This window comes from Aquarana catesbeiana, linkage group LG09, assembly GCF_042186555.1.
Source record: "Aquarana catesbeiana isolate 2022-GZ linkage group LG09, ASM4218655v1, whole genome shotgun sequence".
In the NCBI taxonomy this organism is placed as follows: domain Eukaryota; kingdom Metazoa; phylum Chordata; class Amphibia; order Anura; family Ranidae; genus Aquarana; species Aquarana catesbeiana.
Genome location: NC_133332.1, coordinates 252,829,613 through 252,857,009, shown reverse-complemented (window position 1 = coordinate 252,857,009; position 27,397 = coordinate 252,829,613). Strand labels below are relative to the sequence as shown.

The following is a 27,397-nucleotide window of genomic DNA, read 5'->3' as shown; positions in this document are numbered from 1 at the left end:
AGGAATTTTCTCCTGCTGCCGAGATGGGAGGGGGAGGGACAGACGAGTCTCTGGCCGCATGGAGAAGCGTGGGATTTGGTAGAGAATTTTGTCCTCTCTGCTGCTGACTGCTGTGATAAGAGGGGTCCCAAAGCTACAGGAGATGTGCGAGGGCCACCTGCTCAGGCACAGGCAGCCAATTCATGCCTCTGCCAGACATAGAACCATCCCTAAATATGCGCAAAGAACTGCACGTGTCAGGTAAGCGGCGAGCTAAAGAGAGGCCACCTCAGCAAATAGGTATTTCTTTATCGTACATCATGGGACACAGAGCCTTAAGCAATTACTTAATGGGTTATAGGCCACCTTCAGGTGATGGACACTGGTTATACACAATCCAGGAAGTTCACTCCCTATATAAGCCCTCCTCCTTCCAGAAGCACATAAGTTTTTTCGCCAGTGTCTAAGGTGTTGGCCACGAGTGAAGATGTCCTCTGAGGAGCTCCACTGGATGGATCCATGCTGGATTTAAATAGCCTCCATAAAGACCATCCAAAGTGCCTCTAAGGCCTAAAAGGATGGTACCTGGGGCCTCGTATCTGAAGCACAAGGTTTTGACTGTAACGCCTCTCTTTGTAGGGCTGGACCTCAGGAACCCAGGGCTTTGGTCTTGCTACATTATCTAGCTTTCCTGGTGGGGTGCTTTACAGGTCCAATGCAGTTGGAACCCCGATATCTAGGGACCCGGTCCTTGAAGGTTTGCTGAACGCAGCCCGCCGTGATGGGTGAAGGTTAGATTGTCTGTTAATTTAGCAAATCCTGTGGCGGGGGTAAGGGAAGAAACTTCGGTATTAAAAACACCTATGTATTTCTTCCATTAGGGAAAAAATGTTGTCATGCCTTAAATCTCCACTAGAGGGAGTCTATGCACATACCTTACTCTGTTGTCTTCACTGTAAAGCTCAGTCTGTGTCTGGTTGCAGCAGCGTGTGCAGAGAGATTTTTTTCAAGGTAAAAGAAATCTGCAAAAATGTTTTCTTTCTCCCGCCTGAAGGGACCAGAGGGTTAGGTGGAAATCAGCGCTGTACCCCCTTTACATTACACCCCCCCCCCCCCCCCCCCCCCCACCGCGGGGGGTGCAGAGGTCCCGCTAATACCGCTAAATTTATTACTGTTGGCTGATTTTGCGCCTGCTGCTGGACAGGTCTCTGACTCCCCCCAACCCCCCCCCCCTCGCATTGGTTCTGTGGACCCAAAAACGCCGCGCATAAGCGTGGGAACATTATAAATATAAAAAGAGGGCGGGATTTTTTTCTTGGAGGGGGCGGGGCCTAAGTGTTGTGCCGTGAACGTCCACAAGGACGCAAGGCAGGCTAAAACAGATAAAGCTACAGCTGTGACAGTCTCTCCTCGGCTGACGAGCACACAGGGACACAGGAGCTGTGGGACAAGTATGAGTTCCTGATACACGAAGGACACCTTTTTCCCAGCACTAGGCTGAACTTTATAGCGGCTTTAAATGTCATGACTATTTTCAGCGATTAAGTACAAATTGTATAGTGCCTCTGTTTTTGAACTTAGGACTATGCCTACCAAAAAAGACACCACAAAAACCAAAAAAGTTAAGTTTTCACCCCCGGGCTCTAGGATCTCGAGTCACATTTCCATGCTGTCATCCTCGCCTGAATTACCAGTTATGGCAAGCCAGGGTGAGCCATTGGAACAAATAAATGGTGCAACTGCTTCTCACATCTCAGCCCCTGTATACTTGACTGAAGATGTCCTTTCCTCTTCCCTGCAGGGTCTGGAAGAAAGATTAGCGGCTTTAATCGCATCCTCCATTCAAATGGATAGGAAGCGTGCTAGATCCCCCTCCCCCACTTCAGACCCCTTGCAAGGTAAACAGTGGGCTCAGGATGAGGTGTTACCCTCAGTCGATCAGGAGGAAAAACAAACCAATGATTCCTCTGCGGAGGAAACAACAGTAGATGAACCTTTTCAGCCTCTCAATCTGAGAAATTGCTGATACAATCTTACGGAGATGGTTGGTTCCACTTTTATGTTGCTCCTAACGGAGTCTCCTGAAAGCTTGGTTTCTTCCTTGGGTTCCTCAAAACCTTCTCAACCTTTGCATGCGTTTTCCTGTCCATGCATTACTAGAACGGCTTATTTTTGCTGAATGGGATCACCCGGATAAAAGCATTTTCTCCCTCCTAAGAGATTTTCAATTCTCTATCCCGTGGAGGAGAAATTCTCCAAAAGATGCAAAATACCAGCAGTTGACGCTGTGATTTCCAATGTAAATAAAATCCTAACTTGTCCTGTAGACAATGCACAAATGCTTAAGGATCCAACAGATAAGAAGTTGGAATCCATGTTATAATCAGCTTTTTCCATGGCAGGTGCCGTTACTCAGCCTGCAGTCGCTGCAATAGGAGTCTGTCAATCCTTAAAGGACCAATTTAGACAGGCCCTTAGAGAGATTCCTGCACAACAAGCCCGGGAATTGACTGAACTACCAAAAGCATTATGCTTTTGCCATAGATGCCATTAAAGATTCTATTCACCAGGCGTCCTGCCTTACGCTTATGCAACCTCCTAACTGTGGCTTCCCTTTTCATGGGGAGCCACTATTTGGAGAAGACTTAGACAAATATATCCAAACACTTTCTATTGGAAAAAGTACTCTTTTGCCAGTCAAAAGAAAGTATAAATGCCCTTCATTTAAACAGGCTCTTTCCCCTTGTGCCGGGGCTTCCGTCTCTAGGCCGTGGTGACGGCCTCCGCCGTCAGACTCTAGAAGAAAACCTCAGGGTCAGACCCCGGCTCAAAAGAAGTCCTGGGGTCAGAAACCAGAATCCTAAAGCCTCATCACGAAGAGGCAACCCCCGTGACCAAGGTGGGGGGAAGACTTCTGCAGTTTTCAGAAGTCTGGAAAGAGGAAAGTCAGGACAGATGGGTCATCGCCACAGTAACGCTGGGGTACAAGCTGGAATTTCAGGACTTTCCACTGTCTCGCTTCCTGAGGTCAGGCGTTCCCAAAGATCCAGAGAAAAGACAATCTCTGTTTCAGGCACTAGACCGATTAACATCTCAAGGGGTGATCATACAGATCCCCACAAAAGAGCAAGGTCTGGGGTTTATTCAAATCTTTTTATGGTACCAAAACCAAACGGGGATGTCAGACCCATTCTAGATATAAAAAATCTAAATCAGTTCCTGAAGATCCGCTCCTTTCGCGTGGAGATGATCAGGTCAGTAGTTTCTATCCTTCTAAGAGGAGAACTTCTGGTATCAGTCGACATCAGGGATGCATATCTGCATGTCCCTATATCACCAAAAGTTTCTGCGGTTTAAGGTAGAACAGCAGCATTTTCAGTTTGTAGCCTTGTCCTTCGGGCTAGCCACAGCACTTCAGGTGTTCACAAAAGTGCTGGCCCCACCTCTAGCCAGGTTAAGGGCACAGGGCATAACAGTGGTAGCGTACCTAGACGCTACGGACAGGCTCCCTGCCAGCAGAACACAATATGGCTGTTTTGTGCAGAGGGGGCAGAGTCACATGTTGTTATTAGGCTATTTTCCCTCCTGGTTGAATGTTCAGAAAGAAAAAAAAACAGAGCGAATCAGAAAAGTACCACATTATAGCTACTGGATGGAACAGATAACAAAACTTATGTATTTTATATGATCATCAGCTCCATCTAGAGGTCAAAATGCAGTATTTTTCTAAATCTCTCTATTCAGTATAAATGAAAAGCATTCAACCCGGAAAGAAAAAAAACTAACATCTGATTTTGCCCCTTGGCACAGAACACATGTACATATAGTTTCTTGAGAAGAATAGCTCTGTTTTTTTTCTATAAATGAACCTATATGGGGTTGATTTACTAAACACTGGAGAGTACAATATCTGGTTCAGCTCTGCATGGTAGCCAATGTGCTTCAAACTTAAGCTTGTTCAATTAAGATTTGACAATAAAACCTGGAAGCTGATTGGTTTCTATGCAGAGCTACACCAGTAAATCAACCCCATAGTGTCTACATTCGTTGTTTTTTTTTTGTTTTGTTTTTTAAACTTTCATTCACTCCGGTGATCCTGCCAGTACTTCGTCTAAGGTGACAAGACTCACTGCAACTATGAAGGGGCAGCATTTCCACCCTAGGATGCAACTACTAAACACCTTCCTTTCTCCATAACATGGGGGGTTTCTAACTCACTAGATGAACTGGACAGGCCTGATAATGCTGTACAGGACAGTACTGGATTTCTGTCAGGATCAACCGGCAATTCTTTTTTTTTTTTTTTGCACTTTTCAAACAGAACACTTTCAATATTATATGTAACAAACCAAAAGAAAGCATTGTTGGGGTTTCCATACCCTTTAATACAGTACGTCCGAGGCTTTTTATGTATTTGCTTGACTTTTGGCTGACTTTTTTGCACTGATTTACTAAAACCGGAGAGTGCAAAATCTGCACAGGTTCACCTCTGCATAGAAACCAATCGGCTTCCAGTTTTTTTTTTTTGTCAAAGCTTCATTAAACAAGCTGAAGTTAGAAGCTGATTGGCTCCCATGCACAACAGATTTTGCACTCTCCAGTTTTAGTAAATCTCCCCCAAAGTCTCTTGTGCTGTAAATGATTCACAGCTGCTCGTCACTCTGTCTATGAATGTTAATTCTTTTGTTTCTGCTTTTTCTAGGCTCGGGCTGATGCCTCCCTCTCCAAAAAAGTTGCAACTATCCAGTAAGTTGATATATATATATTTTTTTTCTTCTTTGGCTACAAAGGTGAAGGGCTGGATTACACCAGAACACGGTGCAGGAAAGGTGTGTTCCCTGTGCGTTTCCCCCACCGTGTTCAAAATGCATTGCTTTTACAATCCGATGAGGGTGTCAGTGCATTGTTAATGGTGCTCCAAATGCAGTGTGTTTGCAGGCACCAGATTACATGGAACTGCGGTGCCATGCGATTTGGTTAGTTGGTGAGGCTGAAAAAAGACAAAAGTCTAACCTGTGTGTGTTTTTATGTTAATAGTACATTGTATAACACCCCTGTATGTTATGGTCGTTTAGGTGCTAATAGTTATTTGAAATTATCGATGCTCCACGCTGGAACCACTGCTTGTGGAAGAGAATTCCACATCCTTACCGCTCTTGCAGTAAAGAACCCTCTACGCAGTTTAAGGTTAAACGGCTTCTCTTCAAATTTTAGTGAATGGCCGCGCGTCTTTTTAAATTCCCTCCAATGCAATACTCCCAATGCACACGTACCTGCACAAAGGGCTGCATCTTAAATTGGGTGCTGAAATGACCAACGGCTGGAACCGACTGCAAACAGAGAAGAAAGTGTCACCAGCACACCAGGATCTCCAAAATTGGGTCCAAAATTTGAATCACCTAGTATCAAAAAAATAAATAGAAGCGACATTCGGAGCCACCCAGGACCCCTTCATCAGGCATGCACCTTTCAGCCCAACAAAAGTGGATTCTTTTAAATTTTCCTTGGCAAACCTCTCCGACCGCCATATACTCTCCTTACCAGCATTCCCTCCATGGCTTTAATAAATCAAAGAGGCCGAATAGCTTTCATCTGATATAATACTACAAAGGTGCATGTGCAGTTGCTGAAACCTGGGATTGAACCAGGGACCTTCAGTCTAACACTCTCCCAACTGAGCTATTTCAGCATCTAATGCACCTTAAAAGCACACTAATATAAGAAAATCACACCAATTTAAAAAAAAGCACACTTATATATGACAAATCACACCAATATAAGAAAAACACACTAATCTAAAAAAAAAAAAAAAAAAAGCACACTGTAATTTTCCTGTCACTCTGATGGTAGAAATATGTCACATAAATATTGCTGCGCCTTTGGCTCTATGACTTTGTTATGAGCCTCTTCATGGTACATTGGCCAGGGTGTGAGGAGATTCTCCTGGTTGTCCGCTGATGCGAAAAAGTCCTGTGGCTGCAGCATCCGACTCTTGCTGCTTTTGAAGCAAAAGTCATTGAAATTATTCTGCTCCTCTGGTCCTTTTAGGGTTTGATGAGCCTCTTCATGATACGTAGAGCATTATAGAAGACATCAGACAGTAGAACGCAAAAAGCACTGCAGAAACGGATCAAAAGCAAACTGCGTAGGTTTAAACCGAGCTTTAAGCTGAACCCTGGGGGAAAACAATTGACTCCTTCAGCCCTGGTTCACACTAAGGCAATGCGGGAAATGCACAAAATTTGCTGCGTTTCCCCACATTGCATGGCAATCGCATGCGATCTGCTGTGGGTGTCAATGGTAAATTAATGACACCTGAAACTGATCGCAAATCGCAGTGCGATTGCCAGAATCGCATCACATGGGTGTCAATACCCATGCGATGTGATTCAAGTGCGGAGGCAAAAAATAGGGCCCTGCACTATTTTGGTGTGGATGTGATACAATTTGAGCAATACAAAATGTATGGTTAAATCGTACCGGCCAGACATCGCATGTGATGAGCACAAAAATGCGGTGCAATTCCTGTGCAAATGCAGTGTTTTCCAAGTGCCAGTGTGATCTTAGGCTGAGGGAGTGGTGTTTGTAGTTCAAATCAGGAGAGCAGCCTATTGGGGAGGGAGCAAGGGGGCGGGACTTTGAGTGAACTGGCTTTACCAGGTCATGCCTTCATTCAAAGTCCCTAAAACCAGTTTCGCTATTAATAGGAGAGCAGCCTATGGTGACAACACCTCCATAGATAGTGTGTACAGTGAGTGAGCGTCGTCTTGGGAAGTGTGATATTGGTAAGATCACAAGTGAAATCAGAAATTAGAGGAGTATGTTAAAAAACGAAACAAAAAAAAACTGTTGCAGCCACCATATCTAGCGCCTGATGCAATATATTATATTTTTCAGTTGGTTTAGATACAGGCAGTGCTGCAGCCTATTTGATGCCATTAGGCTGCAGTCACACTTCAGCGTTTTGAATTGTGTGCAGATTTGTAAGCGTCGAAGTGTAAATGTCAAATCGCGCAACTCGCATTTGAATGACCCCTAAAATCGCGGTGCGGATCTGCCGTGATAAATCGCGCTGCATTTGCGGCAACCCGCATACCGGGAAGCATGTCGCTTAAAAAAGTTCAGGAGCTACTTTTGGGCGATATGATTACCATGATTGCAGCGCAATTTATCGCGCCAGACCCGCACCGAGACTTTAGGTGGCATTTCAAATGCGAGTCCCGCAATTTGTCATTCACATATTGATGCTTTCAGATCGCGGCAGATCTGCCCGTGATTCAAGATGCTGATGTGTGAATGCAGCCTTATGGTACTGACCGGTTCACTTAAAGTGGATGTAAACCCGAATTTTTTTTTTTTTTTATATATCATACTGTAGAGTATAAGATTTCCTATCATTTGAGTCCAGTCTTGCCACACAGAGTTAATCCATCTCTGAGCAATTCTCTTTTATTGTTCAGTGAGATAAATCTTGACAAACTGAGAAAAAACTTTGTCAAATCCTCCCCCTTGCTGTGAGTGACAGCCTAAGACACAGGCATTATTTTTTTATTCCCTCCCCCACTCCTTTCTTCAGCAGCTCTGCCAGGATTGGCTGTTCCACACCTCAGCATGCTGAAGTCATGTGGTTACTTTTCACTGGATGTTAGAGACCATAGCAGAAGTTCAGTGTAAGAAATACACAGGAGAAAATGCATATTGACAAGGGGAGTGTAGAGGTGGGCGGGGACTCTACTGACATCACGACTCCACCCACCGAGCTCCAGACAACAGACCCGCCCACAGAATATGCAGTTTTTCGGGTCTCATAACAGACAGAGGGGAGACATTTGACAGGTAAAGATACATGCAGGAGGCGTGTATATCCTTATAGATAACCCCTATGGCAGTAGTTTAGAAAGGATGACATTGGGTTTACATCCACTTTAAGCCATGCATTGTTGTTAGTTTAAGCCAGCAGGTTTGAAATTTTGTGAGTTCGGGGGCGATTTGAAAGACATCTGTGTTAAAGCTGCCAAAAGCAGTGCAGGAGCTACTTTTGGGAATCGGTGCAGCACCGCAAAGACGGCAATAGGCTCTGATTTGGCATGCGATTTGACATGTCAAATTGGCCCGACATGAAAAGGGGCTTAAAGTGGAACTTCAGTCATTTTTCCATCTATTAAATCTTCTGCCCTTGTTTTAAATTTGGATAGTTAAACATTTTTTTTTCTGCCAGTTAATACCTTATACATCCCACTTCCTGTTTCTTATCTGGTCATTAGCCTAGGCTTATGATATCATGCACAGCTCTCTCTCTCTCTCTCTCTCTCTCTCTCTCTCTCTCTCTCTCTAGAGAGAGAGATTGCCAGGAAGGGAGGGGGTGCGAGTCATACAAGGGCCAATGAGAGCTGCAGAGCTGGAGGTGTGTCTGTGAAAATCTAGGAAGTGAACAGGCAGCAGCTTCAGCTGCCCACAGTAAAAATGGATGCAGCCAGACTCTGGAGGGAGATTTCTGCAGCATATTTGGCAAGTACAGAATCACAGTATATATATAAAATAATATGCAAAGTGGTTGGAGGGAAGCTTCAGAATGGCAAAGATGTTTTTACTACAAATTATGTGAGCAGACTGCAGTTCCTCTTTAAAGTTCCTCTTTAATGAGAAAACGTTTCCCTTCTTTTCAGACGGAAAATACATCCTAAAAGGAAAAACATTAACGCGTATGTGCTTTTCAAAGACCAAGAAAGTGCAACTAAAGCTCTTGTACGGTAAGTACCTGAAAATGTTAGTAGTGGCCACATGAGCTGGCTTTTCACAAGGCCTTACCATAACGGTTACATTAGTGAAAAAAGGTTTGCCAGCCAGAGGTCTGAGGCACTGCATCCCAAAAGTTAAAGAATACATAAAGAACACAAGTTTGGGGACTTCTGAGGTGCCACACAAACAATGTACTACATAATAATTTTAAAAACCATGTCAAACTTTATTGGGTACATTTAAAATACTTTGTTTTAGAAGATTTGAATAAAGATCACATGCGATCCAGGTATATAGTACATCGATTTTTGCTCAACATGTTTTGCCAAAAAGGTGGCTTCTTCAGGAGTCTTTAATTATTTTACAAGATTTTCACTGTGGACAGAAAAAAAAACACATTTGCAGACAATATAACATGGGGCCATATAGCGCTATTGTCTATATCAGTGTTTCTCAACTCCTGTCCTCAAGGCTCCCCAACAGGTCATGTTTTCAGGCATTCCATTATTTTGCACAGGTGATTTGATCAGTTTCAATGCCTTAATAATTACCATAGCCGTTTCATCTGAGGGAAATCCTGAAACGGCTATGGTAATTATTAAGGCATTGAAACTGATCAAATCACCTGTGCAAAATAATGGAATGCCTGAAAACATGACCTGTTGGGGCACCTTGAGCACTGGAGTTGAGAAACACTGGTCTATAGTCATGCACAATTCACATACATCAAAGTTACAATGAGTCGTCTGAGAGACCGTTCATACCCCAGAGGTACCACCAGGTAAGTAAATGTCAGTGCAGGAGCCACAAAATAACCATCCTAGAGATATCAGTGTGTCATAGGAGGACTATGTCCCCACAGTGGAAGTCTGTGGAAATTATCAAATCGTGTTGAGAAAACCATTAGGGTTCGAATCCTACCCATGGTAGGTCCCCAGTTATGGACATGAATACATGAAATGTTCACCTGTCGTGTCACGATGAGGAACCAGAGAGATGGTATCTTCCAAGATGGAATTTGTGCAGCTTGACTTCAACTAAATTGATTTGTCCAACAAATAAGAAGCTCTGTATGTACAACACCTACTTCACTATAGCAAATTATCTACCAGACAGAAAAGAACTTGTCATAAATAGAATACTCCATTGTATGTTTCAAAAACACACCAAGCCAAATGATATATGGGAGTTTTCCTAAAGATGTTACAGTGAGGGGGAAAAAGTATTTGATCCCCTGCTGATTTTGTATGTTTGCCCACTGACAAAGAAATGATCAGTCTGTAATTTTAACATTGAGAGACAGAATAACAAAAATATCCAGAAAAACACATTTCAAAAAAGTTAGAAATTGATTTGCATTTTAATGAGTGAAATAAGCATTTGACCCATTCGCAAAACATGGCTTAGTACTTGGTGGCAAAACCCTTGTTGGCAATCACAGAGGTCAGACATTTCTTGTAGTTGGCCACCAGGTTTGCTCACATCTCTGGATCTTCTTTGCAGATCCTCTCCAAGTCATTAAGGTTTCTATCTGATGTTTGGCAACTCGAACCTTCGGCTCCCTCCACATATTTTCTATGGGATTAAGGTCTGGAGACTGGCTAGGCCACTCCAGGATATTAATGTGTTTCTTCTTGAGCCCCTGCTTTGTTGCCTTGGCCATGTGTTTTGGGTCATTGTCATGCTGGAAGATGCCTCCACAACCCATTTTCAATGCCCTGGCTGAGGGAAGGAGGATCTCAACCAAGATTTGACAGTACATGGCCCCGTTCATCATCTTAGGCAGCATTCCTCTTCTTCCAAACATGGCGAGTTGCGTTGATTCCAAAGAGCTTGATTTTGGTCCTATCTGACCACAACACTTTCACCCAGTTCTCCTCTGAATCGTTCGAATGTTCATTAGCCAGCTTCAGATGGGTCTTTTACATGTGCTTTCTTCAGCAGGGGGACCTTGCGGGCGCTGCAAGATTTCAGCCCTTTACGGTGTAGTGTGTTACCAATTGTTTTCTTGGTGACTATGGTCCCAGCTGCCTTGAGATCATTGATGAGATTCTCCCGTGTAGTTCTGGGCTGATTCCTCACTGTTCTCGCGATCATTGAAACTCCATGAGGTGAGATCTTGCATGGAGCCCCAGACAGAGGGAGATTGAGAGTTTTGTGTTTCTTCCATTCTGTAAAAAATCGCACCAATTGTTGTCACCTTCACTAAGCTGCTTGGCGAAGGTCTTGTAGCCCATTCCAGCCTTGTGTAGGTCTACATCTTGTCCCTAACATCCTTGGACAGCCCTTTGCTCTTGGTCATGGTGGAGAGATTGGAATCCGATTACTTCTGTGGACAGGTGTCTTTTATACAGGTAACAAGCTGAGATTAGGAGCACTCCCTTTAAGTATAAATTCAGATGGAACACCGCTTCAAAGCCTGAAAGCGACTTCTCAGATATGGAAAACTGATGTTTTGTTTGTGTTGCCAGAAGGCCCTAGAAAGGGTCAGGCAGCATCGAAATCTACTATTGCTAATTGGATTTGTCAGGTGATTAGTCAGGCCCATGGCCTGAAAAGAATGGTTCCTCCCTTTAAGATTAAAGCGCACTCTACCAGGGCAGTCAGTGCTTCATGGGCAGTGCATCACCAAGCCTCTGTGGCTCAGGTTTGCAAGGCCGCTACTTGGTCGTCAGTACATACATTTTACAAGATTTTATCAAATGGATGTGAGGTGGTAGGACACCGCCTTCGGGCGCAGTGTGCTGCAGGCAGCAGTATAGGTCCTCACGCCTGGCGGCGGCTGTTTTGCTTTGTGTCTCGATCCCCTCAGGTGGCATTGCTTTGGGACATCCCATATAGTTATTACTATGGTGCTCTGTGTCCTGTGATGTACGATAAAGAAAATAGGATTTTTATAACCGCTTACCTTTAAAATCCTTTTCTTGGAGGTCCCTCCCCTCTTATTGGGATATGTGTATATATTGCTTTGCTACAAAAACGGAGATACTTCCAGTATGGGAGGGGTTATATAGGGAGGGGCACTTCCTGTTTCCTTTTTGGTTTTACCAGTGTCCATTCACCTAAAGGTGGCCTATAACCCATATAGTTATTACTATGGTGCTCTGTGTCCTGTGATGTACTCCAAGAAAAGGATTTTACAGGTAAGCTGTTATAAAAATCCTATTGTACATCCACATCAGTCACTGTGGTCAAGGAGCTTACAATCTAAGGTCTCACATGCATACATACTGTACAATGCCTATTGTAGCCATAAGATTTGGACAGGCATCTGACTACCAAAAGCACCCGGAGGATGTAGACCAGGAGTCTCAAACTGACAGTTCTCCAGCTGTTGCAAAACTACAAGTCCCACAAGGCATTGCAATGTCGATGGTTACAAGCATGATGGAACTTGTAGTTTTGCGACATCTGGAGGGGCACCAGTTTGAGACCCCTGATGTCCTTTCTACTGCTGCTTAGGAAACCATTAGCAATAGCCTCCCTCTTTCACCCTGAAATATTCATCAGTTTAGGTTAATAAGCGTCTCCTATACACGTGCCATGCTTTTGTCAGCCAGGGTTCCTTTTACTGCAGTTCAAGGGGCCCTTTAGGAAGGCAATATGTAATGAGGGCAGGTAAAGTGAAGTCAAGGATCCTATAATGATATGGACACGGTATAGCAAATGCTGTAAGGTGCCAAGAAAAACCTTTTTACGCAGTGACCCCCATGTCCAACGCATATGAAAATGTACATGGTTGGAGGTGTACACATTCCACGGAAGGAATTATACCACCTATCGAGCTTGACGGACAGTGCTGTCAGCTGAGTGCAACCCATTCAAGGGAATGGACCGTGCTGAAACCGCCCTGCAACCATGCACAATGAGAGCAGTTGCGGCGTGCTTGTCCAGTAATTAGGAGGTTAAATCTGGTGGTGGAGCCGGCGATACAATTCCTCCTCACTTCTTGTCTATTGTGGTCTGAAAAGCAAATCGCGAAGGTGGATCAGCTCTGGAGCTGGCGGTGTTGGAGGAGCTCTGCAGCTGGAGTTAGGGATTTGTTTAGGGCTTGGAGAACGAATGTGAGAGAGAAGCCATTTTAAAGCAAGCAAAAGCCTGTTTACACAGACCCTTAAAGGGAAACTGTAAGCATTAAAATGTGGGTTCTGCCATTGCTGACCGATGTATAATTCCTGCCTCACTGTTTAGGGGTCTGCTTACATACCACTATTTGCTCTCCATTGCAATGCTACTGCACACTACAGGTCATGTCAATGTAATGCTGCAGAGAGAACTCTGTGATTGGAGGAGAGCCGGGTGGATATGGTGACTGTCCTAGTTCACTTGACCAGGCTGTCTTCCTGACTTTCCCCTCCCTCTTTATTTTAATTGCACTTTACTGCAGAGTTCCGAAGCCAGGGTGAGTGCAATGCACATTTGTAAAGCACACTGCTGTTCTTTAATTGTGTGGTGTATTTCTGCTGTTAGGCCATGTACCTGCTTCATAAATGGACCCCTTAGGTTGCAGTTTCAGCAGATGAAATGGAAATGCTTGCTTGGGTTCACCTACAAATCTGTTTCACCTGCTCACACTAATCATGTTCAATTATTTTTATAACTAGGAACGGTACAGAGATCAGCAATGGATTCCACATCAGAGTGGATCTTGCCTCAAAGAGCTCTACGGTAAGCTGCTTTTAAATGTACCTAAACCAAATTACAAAATTATAGTACACCAGTTTTTTTCTCAACCGGGCTTCTGCGAGAGGTCCCCAATGGTTCCACCACGATCTACTCGATCATCACAAGCAGATGAATAGTGGATTGCATCCATGCATAGCTGACAGACGGAGACAGATAAACAACTTGCACCACTGTCGTGCAGCGATCCCAACCAGCCCTCCCCTCATGTCCATCCCAGATGACTGTGTGTGACATCAGTTGGGAGGGACAGGGGTGGAAATCGGGGTGCAAGATACGATTCAGCAGCTACTCTGCATAAGAAAAACGCTACAGATCCCAGTATTGTGCCCCCCTGCGCTGTACTGTTCCCCTGTTCCCTCCTGGGCCCCTGTGTGCTGTGGTACTGCTGTGTCCTGACCCCCCGAGCTATACTCCTGCCCCCCCCCCCCCCCATACTGTTCTCTCCTTGCCCTCCTGTGCTATGTTGTTCTCTTCTGCCCCCCCCCCCCCCCCCCCCCCTCTGCTATTCTTTTCCTACCTGGCCCCCGTGTGCTATGCTTTTCCCTCCGGGTGCCCCTGTACTGTTTCCTCCTGTCCCCTCTACACTATTCCTACTTGGCTATACTGTTCCCTCCTGTCCTAACCCCCCCCCCCGTACTATAGTGTTCCCTGCGCTATCCTGTTGCCTCCTGGCCCCTGCCTTGTACTATCCTGTCGCCTCCTGGCCCTGTGCTATACTGCACCCTCCTGGCCTCCCCTGTGCTATACTGCACCCCCCCCACCCTACTTGCCCCTCTGTGCTACACTGCTCCCTATTGGGCCCCCTGTGTTATACTGCTCCCTGTTGGGCCCCCCCCCCCATGCTATACTGCTCCCCATTGGCCCCCCCGTGCTATACTGCTCCCTATTGGGCCCCTTTCCCGTGCTATACTGTTCCTTCCTTTTTGCCTGCACAGGTGTTTCTTGCATACAGCCCCATTCATGTTTGTTGGGCACAGGCTTAAAATTGGGAGCTTTGCGTCCCAACAGACTTGAGTGGGACTGCCTGCACGTGGATGCATGGAACTCCTGTGCATCCCATGCGGGCTAAAACAGCCCTTCGCACAAATGTACGCTCGTGTGAACAAGGACTTTTGGAGCATGTAATGTCTCTTCCTTCTGCAAACTTTTTCCTCTTGCTTCTAGCAATTTTTTTTGTTCCATACATTGCACAACTTGCCACCAACCAGCTGTCTTTAATTCTGTCTTTATGATTCCACTCAATGCTTGTCCAATGGTCATAAACTACATTTTATTTTTTCTTATAGCATGACAACAAGAAATCCGCCTTTGTAGGAAATCTTCCATATGGTAAGATCTCTACCCATTGTCTTAATTCAATCCAGTCTAAATGTGTCATGTTTCACGGATCATGCAAACAGACCGCACTTCTATTATTTCTCTTTTAACCATTTGCAGAACATATACAGTTCATATACGGCGGCAAAGCCTTCGACGACCCGCTCCTGCTGTGGTTGGACACAGTGGGAGCCAATCAGCAGGTCCGGTGGACACGATGTCCTCTGGGGCCTGCCGATCACTTGGCAGACGGGCAGAACGGCGGTCTGCATATGTAAACAAGGCAGATCATCGTTCTGAGCCATAGGAAGGCTGTGATCTTGTGTTTCTAAGCAGGAAGATGGATCTCTGCCTTCCCACAGTACAAGCACCTCCCCTACAGTTAGTAAGCGCTTCCTAGAAACATTGTTAACCCTTTGATCGCCCCTATTAACCCCTTCCCAGCCAGTGTCATTAGTACAGTGACTGTGCATATTTTTAGCACTGATCCCTATATTAGTGTCACTTTGTGTCAGATTTGTCCGCTGCAATGTCACAGTCCCGCTATAAGTCACTGATCGCCGCCATTACTAGTAAAAAAAAAAAATTCCAGTATATATCCTATAGTCTGTAGACACTAACTTTTGCGCAAACCAATCAATATACCCTTATTGGGATTTTTTTTTTTTTTACCAAAAACATGTAGCAGAATACATCTTGGCCTAAATTGATGAAGAAATTAGATTTTATTTTTACATTTTTTTTATTAGATCTGTCTTATAGCAGAAAGTAATATATATAAATTTTTTTTTTTCAAAATTGTCGGTCTTTTTTTGTTTATATCACAAAAAATAAACCCGCAGCAGTGATCAAATACCACAAAAAGAAAGCTTTATTTTTATGAAAAAAGGACATACATTTTATTTGGGCACAGCGTTGCATGACTGCGCAATTGTAATGCTGTGCCGTATCGCAAAAAATGGCCTGGTCATGAACGGGGGTAAATCTTCCAGAGGGCAAGTGGTTAATGGGCAACAAGCTTTATTGCAAGATTTGAAAACTCAAACCCACATTGGCCATGGAGGGTCTGGCTTTGTGAGTTTGTGCTGCTTGAAGTAAAGCTTGTTGGATATTAAGAAATCAAAATGGCGCTAATGTAGCCTGTTTGTTTGCATGTGGATACTGTGGGGAGGAACTGCCAGTGGATGATGGAAGACTGCCTGGAGCAGTAATAGTCTTACGCAGGGCTTTTTTCCTCAAATAAAAGGTACAGGAACTCCTCCCTTCAGTCACTTCTGGTCTGGCAGCATCGAAATCTACTATTGCTAATTGGATTGGTCTGGTCTGGCCCCACCCACCTCCTGAGCATCATCCCTTGATCCCAACCCCTTACCCACCTCCAAGTACCGCCCCTTTTAGTGAATCCAGAACCATGGAATTTGTTAAAGCGGAGGTTCACACAAAAATTGAACCTCTGCTTTTCGGAACCCTCTCCCCCTCCGGTGTCACATTTGGCACCTTTCAGGGGGGAGGGGGGTGCAGATACCTGTCTAAGACAGGTATTTGCACCCAATTCCGGGCATAGACTCCCACGGGAGTCTATGCCTCTTCCTGTCCCGCCGCGCTGTCTGCTGGGACACACAAAGGTCCCAGAGACAGCACGGACCATTCAGATTGCGCTGCGCGACTCGCGCATGCGCAGTAGGGAACCGGTAGGTAAAGCCACAAGGCTTCATTTCCTGATTCCCATACCGAAGATGGCGGCGGCAGCATCCAAGGACCGAGGGACGGTCCGGCCTCGGATGCAGACATCGCTGGACCCTGTGACAGGTAAGTGTCCATATTTTAAAAGTCAGCAGCTGCAGTATTTGTAGCTGCTGACTTTTAAAAAAAAAAAATTTCGCGAGACTCCCTTTTTAACAAGAAAAGCAGTAATATAGATCCCCCACAGCAACAATAGAACCCAGCAGCAACAACAGATTTCCTAGCAGCCAGCCCAGCATCCATAGACTCTCCATCAGCCAGCAACAATAGACCCCTACCTCAATAGTAGATCCCTTCCAGCAACAATTGACCCCCCAGCAACATAAACCCAACCAGCATCAATAGATCTCTCACAAGCAACAATAGACTGGCACACAAAAATAGATGCCCTCCAGCAGCAATTAACCCTCCCCCCAGCAACAACAGATTTCCCCACCAGCAATAATAGACCTCCCAAGCAACAATAGAATGCCATGCAAAAATAATTCTCCTTCAGGAACTATAGATGCCCCAGCAGCCAGCATTAATGGACCCTCCAGCACACCCCACCACCCCTTCCTATTATGTACATTCAGTGCCGGAGGTGCCAGAACCACGTTCCTGCTAAAAAAAAAACACTGGTCTTATGTACAGTGTCTTGAAATAGTATTCATACCCCTTGCAATTTTCCACATTTTGTCATGTTACATCCAAAAACGTAAATGTATTTTATTGGGATTTTATGTGATATACCAACACAAAGTGGCACATAAATTGTGAAGTGGAAGGAAAACGATAAATGGTTTTCCAAATTTTTTACAAATATGTGAAAAGTGTGGTGTGCATTTGTATTCAGCCCCCCGAGTCAATACTTTGTAGAACCACCTTTCACTGCAATTACAGCTGCAAGTCTTTTTGGGGATGTCTCTATCAGCTTTGCACATCTAGAGGGACATTTTTGCCCATTCTTCTTTGCAAAATAGCTCAAGCTCTGTCAGATTGGATGGAGAGTGTCTGAACAGCAATTTAAGTCTTGCCACAGATTTTCAATTGGATTTAGGTCTGGACTTTGACTGGGCCATTCTAACACATGAATATGCTTTGATCTAAACCATTCCATTGTAGCTCTGGCTGTATGTTTAGGGTCGTTGTCCTGCTGGAAGGTGAACCTCCACCCCAGTCTCAAGTCTTTTGCAGACTCGAACAGGTTTTCTTCTAAGATTGCCCTGTATTTAGCTCCATCCATCTTCCCATCAACTCTGACCAGCTTCCCTGTCCCTGCTGAAGAAAAGCCTCCCCACAACATGATGATGCCACCACCATGTTTCACGGTGGGGATGGTGTGTTCAGGGTGATGTGCAGTGTTAATTTTCCACCAGACATAGCATTTTGCTTTTAGGCTAAAAAGTTACATTTTTGTCTCATCTGACCAGAGCACCTTCTTCCACATGTTTGCTGTGTCCCTCACATGGCTTCTCGCAAACTGCAAACAGGACTTCTTCTGGCTTTCTTTCAACAATGTCTTTCTTCTTGCCACTCTTCCATAAAGGGCAGATTTGTGGAGTGCACAACTAATAGTTGTCCTGTGGACAGATTCTCCCACCTGAGCTGTGGATCTCTGCAGGTCCTCCAGAGTTACCATGGGCCTCTTGGCTGCTTCTCTAATTAATGCTCTCCTTGCCCGGTCTGGCAGTTTAGTTGGACTGCCATGTGTTGGTAGGTTTGCAGTTGTGCCATACTCTTTCCATTTTTGGATGATGGATTGAACAGAGCTCCGTGGGATGTTCAAAGCTTGGGATATTTTTTATAACCTAACCCTGGTTTAAATTTCTCCACAACTTTATCCCTGACCTGTCTGGTGTGTTCCTTGACCCTTATGATGCTGTTTGTTCACTAAGGTTCTCTAACAAACCTCTGAGGGCTCCACAGAACAGCTGTGTTTTATACTGAAAATAAATTACACACAGGGGGACTCTATTTACTAATTAGGTGACTTCTGAAGGCAATTGGTTCCACTAGATTTTATTTAGGGGTATCAGAGTAAAGGGGGCTGAATATGCTAGCCACGCTTTTCATATATTTATTTGTAAAAAAATGTTGAAAACTATTTATCATTATCCTTCCATTTCACAATTATTTGCTACTTTGTGTTGGTCTACCACGTAAAATCCCAATAAAATACATTTAAGTTTTTGGTTGTAACATGACAAAATGTGGAAAATTTCAAGGGGTATGAATACTTAATACTTTTTTTGTCATAAGTTTTTGTCATTTCAGTTTTTTCATTACTTACAGCGCATTGTATGTCGGAGGGTAGGTCCACATGAGATGGACAAATAAATCAACCGGAACCCGCTGGCGTTCAGTGGATCGCTCTTAGTTGGTACAATCACTTATCTGGTTTCTCTTATCTTAGATGTGGAAGAAGAAGCTCTCAGGGACCACTTTTCTGAATGTGGAACCATAGAGGCCGTTCGTATCATCAGAGACCAGAAAACTGGGATTGGTAAAGGCTTCGGTTATGTGTTGTTTCAGGTAAGACTAAAGAGAAATAAAAATGCATATCTCCCCCCCCAAAAAATAAAAGCTCATTGGAGACTTTGGTTTAAACTGGCAAAATAAATTTTAGGCTCTATTCCCACCTGTGCATATCAGTTTACTGGCTGTTTTCGCAGCTTTTAGCTTCAGGTGACAGAACGCTCATACGTGAACAGGAACCATTGAAATGAATAGGATTTGACTTTGAACATTTTAGAGCTACAAGCAAAAAAAAAATAAAAAAATCGCTCCGGTGTGAATGGGGCCTTAGGTCCATCAATACAGAAGGTTTCAATATCTGAAAGTGTGTTGGCTTTCTAACGCAACCACTGTCTAAGTAGAAAAGCGTGTGTTCTGCCAGCAGCCGCAGAGTGGGATCCCTGCTGTTCTGTTTGTTTGGAAGCAGTGGTATCTGTAGAGAGCTCCAACACGCCCCATAAGAGCCTGACCTATAAAGCTCTGCCATCAGCAAAGCTCATGCTCCACTGATTAGAGAGCTCTGATGCAGCTGGGAATGTGTTGGACCTTTTGCAGTAAGACCACTGCTTCCCCAGAGAGCAAGGATTAAGAGACTGCTTTTCTACGAAGACTGGGGCTGATTTAAAAAAAAAAAAAAGTTTGCACAACTTTTATCTTGATGTACCTGGAATGTGTTTAGTCAGAAAATTAACAATCAGTTTAATTCAGCTACAGTTCCACTTTAAAGCCCTAAAGTCTTGCTAGATCACTGCACTGTTGTGTTAAAGTCGATCTCCAGGTTTGAGTTCTGAAAAAAAAAAAAAATAAAATACAAAGCTTCCTCAGATTGGCTGAGGTGGAGAGGCAGGCTGTCACGCTCTCGGATTCTGTGAATGAATAAAAGCTTCCTCTGGTTGAGTTGGAGAGCTTGATGTCATCAGCCTGCTTCTCTGCCTCAGACAATCTGAGGAAGCCTTACATTCATTCACAGAATGCAAAGCTGTCTATGAATGGTTGAGCACTGCTCAGAACGACTGTCATGTTTAGGGTGTGAGACGGGAAGTCGATATCTCACACCTTAACCCATCACAGTGTACTGTATGGAACTGAAGCTTAGAGCCAGTGCAGCACATTTGCTTGGTTCAAACGAACTAATAAAAGTCACGGAAAACCTGGAGATTTGCTTTAATGTGTACAGGAAGCATTACAGCTCTTCAGGTTTTAGTGACGTTTATATAGTTTGTTTGGCCCAAAATTGGTTATTTACTTCACTAACAGATGTAGCAGCTGTGTGTGCTGTATAAACTGTATGTAGCCTCAGCTCCATGTATACAGCACTGTTGCAGCAGGGGGGGGTAGGAACTTCCCATCCCACACCTGGAAAAAAATCAATTTAGACTGAGCTCTGCTCAGCCATTCACAGGGAACTTTGTATTCTATGAATAAATACAAAGCTTCCTCTGATTGCCTGAGGCAGAGAGGTGGCCAGATGACAATCTCCAACAAATAGGTTACAAGACAGTCTGAATGGCTGAGCAGCACTCAGTTTGACTTGATTTTGTTTAAACTTAACTAAGACCTGGGCATTAGGTAGGTCTTACAACTCGTTTTTGTAGCTGCTGACTCTTAACACACACTTGCTGGTCCCAGGATCCAGCAATGTGGCCACCCGAACCCTCGCTTCTCTTGCTCTCCCCCGCACCGGCATTACAAGTGTGGGCACCCGGCTGTGACAGCTTGCGGCTTCACATCCGGGTGCGAGTTCCGCTGTGCCTCCTCAAGAAGGTTGCAGGGAGGGGGAGAGGAGAACTTCAATTCTGATCGCCTATGTGGCCCGAGCATAAGTGGGTGCCTGTCAACCCCCCCCCCCAAATGACATGCCAAATGTGGCATAGTGGGGAGGAGTGCTGAAAGCAGAAATTCCCCATTTGGGTGCAGCTCAGCTTTCATTTTAAGGCCCAAAGTGTACTGATCTGAATGTTCATTGCCAAAAAAATTCTGCAAATTAAGAACGCATTCAAAAGTAGAAGTGTTTGTTTTTATCATTTAACACAATGGAAAGTAAATGAGCAGAAGAGAAATCCAAATCAAAATTTGGCGTGACTGCCTTTTTCCTTCAAAACAGCATCAGTTCTTCTAGGTAGACTTGCACAGTTTTAGGAGGAACTCAGCAGGTAGGTTGTTCCAAACATTTTGGAGAACTAACACAGATCTTCTATGGATATCTACATCCTGAAATCCTTCCTTCTTTATGTAATCCCCGACAGACTCCAGAATGTTGAGATTAAGGCTCTGTAGGGGCCAAACTAACACTTCCAGGACTCCTTGTTCTTCTTTACACAGAAGATAGTTCCTAATGACATTGGCTGTATGGTTGGGGTTGTTGTCCTGCTGCAGAATAAATTTGGGGCCAATCTCACGTCTCCCTGATGGTATGGCATGATGGGCAACTATCTGCCTGTATTTCTTTATCATACATCACGGGACACAGAGCACCATAGTAATAACTATATGGGTTATAGGCCACCTTTAGGTGGATGGACACTGGTATAACCAAAAAGGAAACAGGAAGTCCCCCTCCCTATATAACCCCTCCCATACAGGGAGTACCTCAGTTATTTCGCCAGTCTTTAAGGTGTTGGTCCCGGTTAGTGAAGTGCAAAAAGAGCTCCGCTAAGTAATCCCTGACTCAAGGGGCTGTGCAAACAGATCCATCTAAAATGCTTGAAAGCTAAATGGATGGTACCTGGGCCTCGTGGAAGAAGAAACAAGCTTTTTGCCTGTAATGCTTCTCTTTTGAGAGCTGGACCCTGGGACCTGGCAACTTGGTCATGTTGATACTGCCAAAGAGTTTTCCGGCAGGGTGCTGTACAGGTCCAAGGGAGTGGACCCGTGAAAGGAGACCCGGTTCTTGAAGGTCTGCCATGACACGGCCCGCCGTGATGGGTGAAGGCTGGGTCTATGATAATTTCCAGCAGATCTGCGGTGGGATCAGGTAAGTCAGAAAGATTACAAGGAATATATATTTATATGATTCACTTGGTCTTTCTGGTGTGAGCATGCAAGGCCTTGCCTGTGTTTTGCCACTAGAGGGTGTAAAAGCTACATACCTGGCTCCAACATTCCATGCTTCCCCTGTGTGTGCTCAGTGTCAGTAAGGCTCTGCGGACAGCATTGCGATTTCTCCTGCTCTCTCAGCCATCAGAGGGTTTTGGGGGGACCATCCACCGTCAGAGAGGTCAGGTTCCCTGCCTGCTGAGACCTTCCAGTATTGGAGCAACAAGGGGCAGATGATATTGGGGTGCCATTGAGAGAAGGAGGTTCAGGTGACTCCTCTTCTGAGGATTCAGCATCTGAAGAACCTTTCTCAACTTCGCAATCTCATAAATTGCTAATCCAAATCCCTTACGGACTTGGTTCATTCTGAAGTTGCCTCCTGCAGAGGTGAAGGATGTTTCCTTCTCCTCTTTGGGTTCGCTAAAACCCCCACAGGGTTCTCATGCTTTCCCTATGCACCGTTACTGGAGCAACTGATTTATGCTGATTGGGATCACCCAGATAAGCAGTTTTCTCCTCCTAACAGATTTTCAATTATTTTCCCTATGGAGAAAGTTCTCAAAGAGATGGGATTTGCCAGCGGTAGATGCGGCTATCTCCTCTGTGAACAGGAGTTTAACTTGTCCAGTGGACAACGTACAAGTACTTAGTGATCCAGCTGATAAGAAGTTGGAATCTCTACTTTAAGGCCTCATTTGCTGTAGCTGGTGCGGTAGTACAACCTGCAGTGGCAGCAATAGGCACCCATCAGTCCCTTCGGGATGAAGTCAAGCAGGTTATTAAAAAAAGTTCCTGCTCAAACTGAAGAGGCCCAAAGTTTAGATGAGCTACCTAGGGCCCTATACTTTGCAGTGGACGCCATCAAGGATTCTATCATCAGGCGTCTCGCTTTGCGCTCATAAAAGAAAGATTGTAACCGTGCCTCATAACAAGACACAGGGCTACAGAATGCCCTGAAGTCAGAAATCCACAAAAGAGTCCCAAGGCTTCCTTGTGAAGGGGCAGCCCTGCTCGATCGAGTAGGTGGGAAGACTGCGGTGGTTTTCAGAAACTTGGCAAGAGGAAATCCAAGACAAGTGAGTCCTCTCTGTAGTAGCCATAGGCTACAAACTAGAGTTCCAAGAATTTCTACCATTGCGTTTTCTAAAATCAAACGTTCCCAGTAAAGAAAAAGTCCTTATTTCTGGAACTGGACCGATTACTTTATCAGGGAGGTTCCCTAGGAAGAGAGGGACATGGGGTTTTATTCAAATCTCTTTATGGTACCAAAACCAAATGTCCAGACCCATTCTAGATCTCAGGAATCTGAATCACTTCCTAAAACATTTGCTCCTTTCGAATGGAGTCGATTTGGTCAGTTGTTTCCACCCTACGTGGAGAAGAGGTTCTAGCATCCATAGATATCAAGGATGCGTATCTACATGTGCCAATACTTCCCGCTCAACAGAGGTTTCTGCAGTTTGCGGTAAAGCAGTGCCACTTTCAGTTCGTGGCTTTGCCTTTCGGGTTAGCCACCGTTCCCCGACTGTTTACAAAGGTGGTAGCCCCAGTACTAGTAAGACTAAGGGACCAGGGTATTGCAATAATAGCATACCTAGATGACCTGCTACTGGTAGATCAGTCAATAGCAGGGTTTAATCAGGGGGTGTCCAGAACAGTCAGTTATCTGAGACACCTGGGTTGGATTCTCAGTCTAGAGAAATCATCCTTACAGCAGGTAAGAAGGCTGCAGTATTTGGGCCTAGTCATAGATACAACCCAGGAAAGGTTGTGTTCTTGCCTCAAAGCTCTAAGAGAGCTGGTCAAGGCAAAGAAGAGTCCTTCCATTCGTTTTTGCATGAGATTACTAGGGAAGATGGTAGGTTCCTTTGAAGCGGTTCCCTTTGCCCAGTTTCATTCAAGACTGTTGCAACACAGTATTCTATCTGCTTGGAACAAACAGAGCCAAGCCTTGGATTATCCAATGAATCTGGCTCCAAAAGGTACACCAGAGTCTTAATTGGTGGTTGATAACCAGGAATTTACTGAAGGGGAAATCCTTCATTCCAGTTTCCTGGAAAGTAGTAACAACGGATGCCAGCCTATGGGGCTGGAAGAGACCACTGTTCAAGGAAGTGGTCAGAGTTTGAGAAGACCTTGCCCATCAATATCCTAGAGATTCGGGCAGTACGTATGGCTCTAATAGCCTGGACGTCCAGGTTGCGGAATGCTCCTGTCAGGATACAATCCGACAATGCCAAAGCAGTGGCATATATCAATCACCAAGGGGGCACCAGAAGCCACGCAGCCCAAAGGGAGTTGGACCATATTCTGTCTTGGGCAGAGAAACAAGTTCCTTGCCTATCTGCAGTTTACATTCTAGGAATGGAAAATTGGCAGGCAGATTTCCTGAGCCGTCAACTGTTGTTGCCGGGAGAATGGTTTCTACATCACGATGTCTTTTGGCCATATGCCAAAGATGGGGTATGCCGGACGTAGATCTATTGGCGTCCAAGTTCAACAAGAAGTTGAACAACTTTGTGGCGAGAACAAGGGATCCACTTGCACTTGGATTAGATGCGTTAGTGACCGCGTGAGATCAGTTTTCACTGATTTATGCATTCCCTACTGTTCAGCTGCTACCACGGCTGCTTCACAGGATCAGGGAAAAAGGGAAGCCGGTAATCCTAGTGGCCCCGGCCTGGCCCAGAAGACCCTGGTACGCAGGGATCAGGAGAATGGCAGTAGGGGAGTCTATGACTCTTCCACCTGGTCCGGACCTGCTGTCGCAGGGACCGGTATTCCATCCTGCCTTACAAACGCTAAATTTAACGGTGTGGCTATTGGAGCCCACATTCTAAAAAATTGGGGGCTTTCAGGTTCGGTAGTAACCATCCTGATCAATGCCAGAAACCCAGCATCCAGGACCATTTATTACAGGGTCTGGAAGGCCTATGTCACTTGGTGTAAAACCAAGGGTTGGCATCCTCCTAAGTATGTCAAAGGAAGAATTCTGGCCTTTCTACAATTAAGAGTAGACTGCTCAGATACGTAAAACTAATGTCTTGTGTTGCCAGAAGGCCTAGAAAGGGTCAGGCAGCATCGAAATCTACTGTTGTTAAGTGGATTAGTCAGGCTTATGGCCTGAAAAGAAAGGTTCCTCCCTTTAAGATTAAAGCGCACTCTACCAGGGCAGTTAGTGCTTCTTGGGCAGTGCATCACCAAGCCTCTGTGGCTCAGATTTGCAAGCCCGCTACTTGGTCGTCAGTACATACATTCACAAGATTTTGTCAAATGGATGTGAGATGGCAGGAGCACACCGCCTTCAGGCGCAGTGTGCTGCAGGCAGCAGTATAGGTCCTGGCGGCGGCAATTTGCTTTGTGTCTCCCTCCCCTCAGGTGGAATCCCATATAGTTATTTCTATGGTGCTCTGTGTCCGTGATATATTATAAAGAAAATAGGATTTTTATAACCGCTTACCTGTAAAAATCCTTTTCTTGGAGTACATCGCGGAACACAGAGGTCCTTCCCCTCTTATTGGGATATGTATATATTGCTTTGCGACAAAAACTGAGGTACTCCCTGTATGGGAGGGGGACTTCCTGTTTCCTTTTTGGTTATACCAGTGTATTCACCTAAAGGTGGCCCATAACCCATATAGTTATTACTACGGTGCTCTGCGTCCCGTGATATACTCCAAGAAAAGGATTTTACAGGTAAGCTGTTATAAAAATCCTATTTTCTCAGCATTGAGGACACCATTGATCCTGACCAAATCTCCAACTCCATTTGCAGAAATGCAGCCCCAAACTTGCAAGAAACCTCCACCATTCTTCACAGTTGCCTGCAGACACTCATGGTACTGCTCTCCAGCTCTTCGCCAACACACTTCCTCCTGCTACAGCCAAATATTTCATGTGTTGACTCGTCAGTCCAGACTCCAGAGCAACTGCTGCCATTTTTCTGCTCCCCAGTTCCTATGTTTTCATGTATAGTTGAGTTGCTTAGCCTTGTTTCCACATCAGGCTTTTTGGATGTGGTTCTTCCATGAAAACCACTTCTGGCCAGACTTCTCCAGACAATAGATAGGTTTACCTCAGTTCCACTGCTTTCTGCAAGGTCTGTGCTGATCGCACTACTGCACATCTTCTGATGTAGCCTTCATTGACTTAGTTGAGTCGCTTAGCCTTGTTTCCATGTCCTATGCATGAAAACATAGGAACTGGGGTGCAGATAAATGGCAGCAGGTGCTCTGGACTGATGAGTCAACATTTGAAATATTTGGCTGTAGCAGGTGGCAGTTTGTTGGTGGTTTCACCAAATATTGATTTGGATTTCTCTTCATTTACTTTCCTATTAACAATTCTATATCTGAAAGCATTTTTCACATCTACCTAAAACTTTTGCACAAAACTGTATATAACAAAATGCTTAGTATGATTATATGTAAAATTAGCTCTTTTTGAGGGTTACATATACTGAGGTATTTGGATGTAATAAACAATTCAATATTTTTTGCACTTTTATTTTCAGGGTACAGATGCTGTGCAATTGGCTCTGAAATTAAACAATTCAGACTTAATGGGGAGAAAAATTCGAGTAAAGCGCTGCCTGCCCGGTGGCGCACAAAACACACAGAATCACGGGGCGGCCTTCAAACCTAAGCTGCAATCACAGAAACCAGGAAAATTAAAGAAGAAGTTGAGCTTTGTGGGTGAAACTGCTGATGCCACAAAGAGTAAAAATAAGAAGCCCAAAACTAAGAAGAAAAAAATGAAGTCATAGAGCATGCTCCACTAGTACAGTTTGATATTTTAGGAGACATTACCTTCAATGGGCAAGGATGCAAAGTGGCCTCCTGCTCTACAGGTACTTACCTTTATCACTGTTTCTCTTCTGTTACAGCCAGCACTAAAATCGATTGGTGAAGGAGTGGTAAGGAAGCAGTGGTAAGATGAGTATCTATATGGGGTAGTAAGGGGAGCATGGTCTCTTGGAAGACGTGTTTCTACAGCATTTTCCACAAGCATCCATCTTATTTTGTAGCTGATTGTTACAGAATTTTGTTAAGTGAACATTACAGGAGCCAACCCCCAGGAATTTTTTGTGTTTAGTTAATTACCTCAATAAAATGGATAACTCATTTATAGAAAATGTCCCCGCCCATGTCTTTGGAAATACATGTAATGACCTTACTAGTAAGCACCTCTTTTGAAAAGGTTTTTTTTTTTTTAATGCTGATCACATAACTCTCTCCATTGGAGAATCTGCAGTGATCAGCAAACAGAAGAAATGCATAGTATCGAGGCATGCATTTTATGAATGGGTCATAAAAACAGTTATTACCTGTTAACTACTTTTTCCAGGACAGCTTATAGAGAGATATACGCCTCCCACCTAGCACAGGAAACACATGATCCA

The 27,397-nt window shown here is 44.6% G+C and overlaps 1 protein-coding gene across 3 annotated transcripts in view; it reads left to right on the top strand.

Annotated features, from left to right (window-relative positions):
* Nucleotides 1-27,130, top strand: part of RBM34 (RNA binding motif protein 34) — a 91,226-nt gene extending 64,096 nt beyond the window's left edge. For all 3 annotated transcript variants that reach the window (XM_073600195.1, XM_073600192.1, XM_073600194.1), the window contains exons 7-12: nucleotides 4,682-4,725; nucleotides 8,646-8,729; nucleotides 13,323-13,386; nucleotides 14,691-14,733; nucleotides 18,860-18,978; nucleotides 26,510-27,130. In XM_073600195.1, the coding sequence (XP_073456296.1) occupies nucleotides 4,682-4,725; nucleotides 8,646-8,729; nucleotides 13,323-13,386; nucleotides 14,691-14,733; nucleotides 18,860-18,978; nucleotides 26,510-26,761 (606 nt within the window). In that variant the 3' untranslated portion in view covers nucleotides 26,762-27,130. The remainder of the gene's footprint in view (nucleotides 1-4,681; nucleotides 4,726-8,645; nucleotides 8,730-13,322; nucleotides 13,387-14,690; nucleotides 14,734-18,859; nucleotides 18,979-26,509) is intronic.
* The last annotated feature ends 267 nt before the right edge of the window (nucleotides 27,131-27,397 follow it).